Source organism: Danio aesculapii, chromosome 14 (genome assembly GCF_903798145.1).
Source record: "Danio aesculapii chromosome 14, fDanAes4.1, whole genome shotgun sequence".
Taxonomy (NCBI): Eukaryota; Metazoa; Chordata; class Actinopteri; order Cypriniformes; family Danionidae; genus Danio; species Danio aesculapii.
Window position 1 is genome coordinate 26090039 of NC_079448.1, and position 9168 is coordinate 26099206.

Here is a 9168-nt window from a genome sequence, read left to right on the forward strand (position 1 = left end):
GCTGCATGCTCTACTGAGCAGAGAGATGACTGAGCCACTGGTCATGTTGGCAGGTGTGTGGAGCAGCACAGCAGCATCGGTTGGCTTCTTTTCCTCCCCATCAGAGCCATTGTGCACTTTGTCAATCATTCGTGAACTGCTTTGAGCAATTAACCATAGTTTATTCCACCTCGGATGCACCTCACATATTTTATGTAAACATTTCACACAAACTATTTGCTCCTCAGAAGATGGAAGTTGTATTTGTGTCTATAAATTCACAGAAGATTTGCTCACAGATGTAAACTTGAGAAGGTAAAACCTCTGCAAAACCACAAGGTTATATATGGTATATGCTATTTGCTCTATGGTATTATAGCTATATGTGTTACATGGTATATCTCTCATTAATATTTCTTCTTTTTTTTAGCTGCTACTTCTGATATGAAATATAAATATTGCTGTTTTCATATAATGTGCTGTGCACTGTTAAATCTAGTGCTACAATCAGTAATTGCCATGTTATTAAATATTTCCTGCAGAAAATAACAATCATAGTATTAATTATCATATAGTTTATTATATATCACAATAAAAGTAATAATTATAGTTACAATAATCATTAATATTATTTACAATTATATGAATAATACCAATAAATATTTTAAATAGTCTGTCTTGTCTTTATTTTCTCAAAGAGATTGCTACATCTAGTGGACAAATTGGTATTAAACATCTAGTGGATAATACTAATGCTACCAACATTTAGCACTGCTGAATATCACATCACATACTTGATACAAGGTAACCTAAACCAAATCAGTTAGATCATTAAAATGAAATAGTTGCATATCGGAAACTCAGTAAGTTTACACTTCCTGAGCAGATAGTTTTGTTTTGATATTTTACTGTTTGGTTAGGATTATGGGATATATTTGCAAAGTAAAGACAGTAGAATTTATGTGACTTGAATAAATCAAATACTGATGTGTTTATTTAAAGGTAAAAAATTATGAAAAAAACAAACATTTTTTTCATTTGTAGTTAAAAAGGCATAATAATAGCAACCCCAAAGGGATTGTTCATCCAAATAATGAAAAATTACAATTTACCCACCCTTGAAATCTTAGTTTTTTAAACCACTGATATTTACAGTAAGAAAAAAGAATCTGCTAATAAGCTACTGGTAATTGCGAGGAAAGTACAGAAAATAAACGCTTGGCATGGTGTCAAGATGTAAGAGAGAGAGTAATGGCAGAGTATCTGTCTGAAAGCACAAACCCAGACAATTAATCCACGATTCAAACTTCTGCAATATAAATACACTCTCAGAAAAACAATGTACAGTGGTACAAATAATGTTCCTTGAGAAACAGTTTTGTACCTTTGTAAAAGTTGTACCTTATATGGTACAGAAAAAAACTTATGAAAATGTCCTGTACCTTTTATGGGACAAAATTAAATGAACGTACACAATTGCACTCATAAAAAAGCTACATCAGTGTTGGACAACTCCTTCTTTTTTACAATATCTATGAAAATAAATATTACTTGAAAGGAAGTGATTTATGAATAATTTCCATAATAAAACATGAATCATCATTTAAAAGCATGTTTAAAGAAACTCATAAACATTAATTATTAATTTCTTAAATAAATTGACTTTAAGGTGATACAAAAAGTGAAAATTGTAGAAAAAAATGTTTTAACATTTTTGTGAAAAGTGTTGTGAAATGTTTAGCAAAAAATAGATCTTTTGATTTACGTTAAAGTATTTTTTATTCTTTTGTATTTCTATTGTAAATGGAAAAGGTGCATTTACACAAAAAGAAACTTTTTTTTTTTTTTAAATATGATGAAGGTACAATATTGTATCTGCAGGTTTTAAAAACCAAAGCTACATTTTGGCTCTCCATGGTACAAATCATGTCTTTAAAGGTACAAACTGCAATGGTACAAATTTGTTTCTTTGTCTTAAGATACAATTCTGTTCCATAAAAAGGTACTGCCCCAGTGACAAGGGTTTGTACCTTCTTTGGTACAATATTGTACCATTTTTTCTGAGAGTGTGGAATATGAGACTGTACATAACTCCAGAATTACTACACAAATTTAAAGAGATAGGCACTATATCATTGTTTATGGAAGTGTCCTTTGGTTGAACATTTTTGGAAGAAAATTAAAAACTTTTTATCTATAGTATTAAAACGGGAGACCAAATGTCTAAAACTGTGTACTCTATACATTTTTCCGATTACAAGCACTTTTACTACTTTAGATAAGAAACTGTTAACTTTCTGTTTATTACATGCATTAAGTTTTTACAATAGATAATTTTTGGAAAAATCCAGAAAGCCCACATTTTGGACAATGGTTGCGGGAATTGCTTTATTGTTTGGCTTTAGAAAAATGAACTTTTATAGTCAAGAAAAAAACTGAAAAATTTGAAATCTCTTTGCAGGTTTCCTGAAGAAAGCTGATACAATTTTTTTCTCTGTATAACTTGTATTACCTGTTACTGATATACCATTGTTGTTATATGATGTACCTTTATATTGTATGCATTTACTTATATATTTGTAATTTTTTTTTTTGTATTTTTATTGATTTACTTTTCATCTATTATTATAATTGTTATTTTTATTTTGTATGTTTGGTTTTGATTTCTGTTGTAAAAGTTAAAAGCTACTAAAATCAATAAAGACGTTAATAAACTAAGTTACCAAAATTCTTCAAAATATCCTCTATTGTGTTCAGCAGTAGAAAGAAACTCAAACAGATTTCAGGACGGTAATTTCAGGACATTTACTTTGGTAATCAGTACAGTTGGTATGCCTAAAAAGGACTTCTATATCCATAGACCATAAGGGAAATCCATACGTGCATATTTTGTTAAACAGGCTACCTATATGTATATCTAATGTGCTGTGTTTTAGTTATGGTGACATGGTGGCTCAGTGGTCAGCACTGTCACCTCACAGCAAGAACGTCGCTGGTTTGGGTCCTGGCTGGGCCAGTTGGCATTTCTGTTTGGAGTTTGCATATTCTCCCTGTGTTGGTGTAGGTGTCCCCTCCAGGTGCTCCGGTTTCCCCCACAGTCCAAAGACATGCGCTAGAGGTGAATTGAATAACCTAGTGTATGTGAGTGAATGTAAGACTGTATGGGTGCTTCCCAGTACAGGGCTGCAGCTGCAAGGGCATCCGCTATATAAAACATATGCTGGATAAGTTGGCGGTTCATTCCGCTGTGGAATTAAGGGACTAAGCCGAAAGAAAATGAATGAATGAATGTGTTTTAGTTACAGTAAACAGCTAAATGTTGAGAGTTTAGGGTGAGTTGAAGGTTAATATTTAGTAAATGGTTCCTTTGTTCTAATTTTTAATAATTTTTAGTCTGAAGTGCTCAATTGGCATGGATTAAAAACACCTTTGTGGACCTCCCTGGTCGTCAGTCTCCAAGATCAATGTTTCAATTAAAAAGGAGTAAAACTACCCTCTCAGGCCAAAAGTCAATTTTGTGCGACAGAAAGATCTCTTATCAAACTAATGTTGCAGCTTGTTTTAAAAACAAAGAGACAGAAATGGACTGTGAAATGACTGCTAATTGTAACATGGTTGTAGAGTAACAAGAAATACTTAGCCGGTGCCAGACAATGCCACAGTTAAGTGAGCAAAAGAAGGTGAACCCAATCATGTAATGTTTTTTATCGCCGAGGTCTTAACATACACCATTTCACACTAGTGCAGTTAAACTTGGAGGGTAAGGATAATTAGTAAAGGGTCTGGTTGACATAGAGCTCGGCATTCACGATCAGTTAAGGCTCAAAGTCAAAACGCAATACAAAGCCAAGGGTATTTTCTAAAGGGGAGACCATGCGGAGAAGACCTATCTGTTTTCTGGTACCGAGGGACATGCTAAGACACAGTTGGTGTCTATGGAGAATAAGCAGTTGTGTTCAATTCACTCCGGCTGAGGGACTGTTACTGAAGGGGGCTATTATATTGGCCTATTTTTACTGTGTAGATACCCCACGTACATACAGTAATTGGAGCAGATTATAGATAATTCAATGGAAAAGTCAGCTGTACAACAAAGCCAATTAATCGATCATGAATTCTAAGCAACTACATTTCTTAAGATCGTTTTGGAAATGCATCAAGTTGACACATTCCTTGTCAAGCACACAGCGAGATTTAAGAGCTGGAATATCTGCGCGACTGACGCAGTGTTTTAGTGCGTCATGTAATGGACACCGTTTAATTAACTTTCCTGGGACCCACCAGCATAAAGAGGTCGACCAACATTTCTATTGATTATGAGCAGGGACGCTTAAAAGCCTCTTTTCAGCAGCTCAATTTAAAAAGCATTAGCAATCATGCGGCTTTAAAAGGGTGAGCTGATCTCCTCCAATGTTTCCCTAAAACACTCACATCTCAAATCTGAGCATAAAAGGTTTAATCTTTAAAGTTCTTTCATTAAAATTTCCAATTAGGATACAAAAAATCTTGCAAATTATGTAAATCAAATAGAAAATAATGCAAACATAAAATGTAAAATATAAAATATTACATCTGCTTTTCAGAAACACACTTGAATTCTGAATCCTTACACAGCTATGCTTTATTCCAGAAACCTATTTGGTAAAATAATAATTTTTCTAAGTTTTTTTCAGTAGTGTGATTCAAAGTCACACTAAGATTGATATTTTAAACCAAAATGGCAGAATGGCATTACATTTTGTGACACTTAAGATCAGCAAACCTCAAAGTAGGTTCGTTAGTTCTTTGTACTGTAGCTTCCAAAGTAAAGTTGGATTTAAAAATAAAAAAAATGAAATACAAAATATTTATAAAAAATTGTATGACACCCCATGTTTGGTGTGCCAATATAAAAATGTCAATATGTCCAGCAGAATAAACGAATAGTTAAGAAAAGCTCCTCTAGACTGGCTCCACCGCGTAGCCGTCTTTGGAGGAGAGGACACATTCTGTAACCCATCGGTGTGGAGTATATTCCTATTGGTGCAAAAGGCAGCATATGTCTGCTGAAAGGAAAGACTGTCCACAAAATAGAGCTGCAGTCTGAGGTTGTGTACAGAGTGGAAACGGTAAAGTAAGGCCAGGATGTAAAATGGGTTTGCTGGTCATTTTGAGCCTCTCCAGCTTGCTTCTGCAGTCGTTTGGCTTTCGCTCTTCGGTTCTGGAACCAGATCTTCACCTGTGTCTCAGTCAAGCTGAGAGAGCTGGAAAACTCAGCACGTTCAGCGATTGACAAGTATTGCTTCTGACGGAACTTCCGCTCGAGGGCCAAGAGCTGAGCAGTGGTGAAAGGTGTCCGGGGTTTGCGGTTGTCTTGTTGCTTTCGGAGAGGGCATACTGTGGGACTCTGTGAGCCTATAAAATAAGTTTATAAAAAGATCAGGTAGAATAATTTGTTTTAACACAGGACAAAACCTATATTTAAGTTCCCATACTTGATGCTACATTCTTTAATTAAGGTTTTTATTGAACTTTTAAAACCAAAGAAACTTAAATACACACATTTTTTTTCAATGGTTTTCTTTTATATTTAAAAAATGGTTCCTTTAAGAACTGTTCACTGACAGGTTCTTCTGAGCAACCAAAGTTTTATTATATCATATGTAACACCTCCCATTTGGAACCTTTATTTTTAAGAGTTTATATTTTTTTCAGCTAACGTGACATTTTAAATTGGGAGGATACTGTCTATTTTCTATTATATGATCTATTAAAACTAGATATATAGACAGACAGACAGATAGATAGACAGATAGATATAACGATTTTAAAATTCAGACCTGCTCTTAGAATTATTACAAAAAAATCACTGACACCAGTTAATGCTGTAAAAAAAATAAAAGTAAAGAAAGAAAGAAAACGTTTCACAAGAAATAATCTTTCTGCTTGGAAGAAAATCGCTTTTATTCATTCGGTTAGCCTACATACAAACTATTAATTGTTCAAGGAATTTTAAATAGAATTTGTTAGAATTACAGCCTGGAGTGAATAAAATAAATCATTAATATTGTTTGTGCTACATTGCTTAAATCCAATAGACATAAAGTAATTCAAGCTTATTACGTTACTATTTAATCTCCATTTCTAGTCTGGCAACTTACGTGGTGATGTTGACAATCTTGGCTTATTGATCCACGAAGAGTCCTCTTTAACAGATTCACATCGTTTGGTGAAATCCACAGATTCTGAATGTCTACTGATCGATCATCTTGATTTATGATGCTTGGCATAGAATTTGATTCCTGTGAAGTTGACTCGCTCCTTCCGTTTGTCGACATCAGGGCATCGACGCTGAACGGGAGGCTTTGCGTCCGCACTGACCGTGAGCCGTGGTCATCGTCATCTTCATCGGAGGATACTTTACTTTTATGATTAGCTGAAATCATTCCGGAGAAAATGTCGTCGTTTTGGGTAAGAACCATTGACCTGTAAACGCGCTCGCTCTCCCTTAACTTTTAGCTACATGTCTAACAATAACTTGACAAAAGTTACAAGACTCTCCAAAGTTTAAGCCAATCATCGTTCAGTCAGAATCTGCGTCTCAAATCATATAGAGCCGCCTACTTAGAAAGCCTTTCTGGACATCCTGAGACACAGAAATGAGTGTTTGTAGGGAGGTGAACGCGTGATTGCCTCATCAAGAGATCTGCAGTGAACTTCCTGAGCCGTTAAATGATACTCTTCACGGATAAAGAGCTTATATTTAGACCATAATGTGGTGTTTATAGTGGGGAAATACAGACGCTAAAATTAGAGCTGAAGTTTTTCTTCAAATTACCCCTGGCATCAATAATTTGTTCATTTCAAGACACAGTCAAGCTTGTCACTTCATATAGACCATTTCAATGTGGTGATGCCATTGGCCCATGAACATTTCTTTCTTGTTGTCAAACTATTTTTTCTGTAACAAGAGGCGATTCAGTCATAACCTGGTGTTATAACAGCTATTGTAACATTATTTATCAATATGTGGAACTTTTAAGACTTTCAGAAGCTGTGGAAATTAAAAATATAAAACAGGAAATAGGTCAGGACCATTGTTATTGTTTACATCCCTCAAAATGGTCACAATTTGGTTTACAAAACTTTTCAGTCAGAATAGTACTCTAAGAACGAACAATCCTCTATGCAGCAACAGCAAAATCTAAATTATAAATGATTACATTTGTGACATACATTTGGAGAGGAATCAGTGTTTCAAGCTAGCATGTAAATTACAGTAATTACAATGTTGTTGCTATTAACACCTTGTAATTAGGCTCCTCGAATCCGGTTCTTTTTTAACAGGATTTAACTGTAATACAGGAAAATTGCTACCTTCACAAGGTGTATGGCGCCCACTTACATAGCCTGAGTCTGTCAATTTAAAGGTTGTGAACTCTGCTCTGCTTTGTCAGAGTTCACAAGTAAATGTCACGGAATGCATCTAAAATTAAACAGAAGTAAACTGATCTTAATAATAAACCTAAATATGCGTTGAAAGTCTTTGCGCAACCCAGATTGATCAGTAATGTTTATTTAAAGCATTCAAACAAACTCAACGTGAAACAAACCTAACACGCAACTCTCTTTTTCCCACTGCAGGATTTGCATTGCACTGTGGTAATTATTTGATTCCTAGAGAATGCAGAAGTACAAGTCAGTCCTGTCAAAACTAACACTTAAGTGTCTCCACCAAGTCTGGGCTCCTGCACCATTATTACAGCTCTCCAGAGGAGTCATACTCTGTAATCGTGACAGGTTTAATTCTGTGGCAAAGGCCTTGGCTTATGGCTTCATTAAGCTTTATGAATCACAGTGTTCGCATCACTTACGTTCTATACTTAAATGCTTTGCGAATCATCTTAGCATTCACCTTTACATATTCCCTTCTGTAATAGCAGTGATTAGGGTGCACTCTTGGGGTTAAAAATCAGGGTAATTTGTGCTCTTTGCGGTGTCTTTTAAAATGATTTACATTGTTAAACTAGAAAATTAGAAGAAGGGGAAAAAGTCACTTAAGACTAGCGAGAACAACATATTGTGCTCATTAGTGGAGAAAGAGAAAACGTCGAGAAGTTCACTCCTGCCAATACTGTCACATAATATGCAATACAAACAGGGTCAACACTGGAGGGAAGTTTTAACAGATAATCCTTGACAAGGATTTGGCTGCTGTGGCCTGTGGCGCTGTAGACAAGGCAGATTATTATACAGTATGAGCCCAAAGGAATGATTGTTACTGAAATGCTACAGAGAGCTTGAGAAAAGGCGCACCAGGTGGATTGGAAAACTCTTCAGATACTTGGTGATTTTGATTTGATTAAAGTATAAGAGCTAGTTAAGTCAAGACACATATTACAAAAGGAATTCGGACAGAATAGGCAGCCAATAGTACATGATAAATTGGCTGTATGCGTTTTAATTTGAAAGCAATGCTCACACAACTTGGTTTTCATTACTTTGGTACATAAACGTGACATAAACCAAATAGCAAATCGTGACACAATCTCACACGCAAATGCTGTGACAAATAAATATAAACACACCACAATTTTAAATGTCTACTCACTCTGAATATTTATTATTTAAATCCCTTTAACGTGGTTTGGTCTTTTAAAAAAAAAAACTCATGTCCATTAACACCCATAGAAATGTTTAATAAATTAGTGTCCACACCAGCTGCTAAACATGCCACAGAAACCTTAGTTAAATGTACTGTTACTTTTTTATCTGTTGTAATTTGAGATTTCTTGTAGCTTGCTTTTGTTTTGTGCAGCTTTTTGAGTATTGTCATATAGCATAGAGAAAATTTACTAATCACCATAAATCACTTTCCAAAATTTCTGCAATATTTGGCAGAGATATAACTATTAGTAAATCAAAATATTGAGAAATCACTTTTAAAGTTGTCCATATTAAGTTTCTAGCTATGCATATTACTAACAAAAACTATAAATATACAGTATTTACGGTCAGAAAATTACAAATTCATGGAACATAATTTTACTTAATATTAATGTTTTTTTGCATAAACAAAAATCTGGTTCTCAAAAAGAGGACACTCAAAAAATGTATATTAATGTTTTAGAATTTACTTAATTAAAATGGAATGAAACTTCGTAAGGACATTGGCATGGACATCAATAGCATGATTCAAAAAGGTTAAAC

General features: G+C 34.5%; 1 protein-coding gene across 1 annotated transcript; it reads right to left on the reverse strand.

Moving 5' to 3' along the window:
* Positions 1–3442: 3442 nt before the first annotated feature.
* On the reverse strand, positions 3443–6654 carry msx2a (muscle segment homeobox 2a). The gene is given in 6 exon segments (XM_056472369.1): positions 3443–4953; positions 4955–5037; positions 5040–5149; positions 5151–5373; positions 6120–6210; positions 6213–6654. Coding segments are annotated over 6 exon segments (768 nt in total). The 5' UTR covers positions 6441–6654; the 3' UTR covers positions 3443–4920.
* Positions 6655–9168: the final 2514 nt, after the last annotated feature.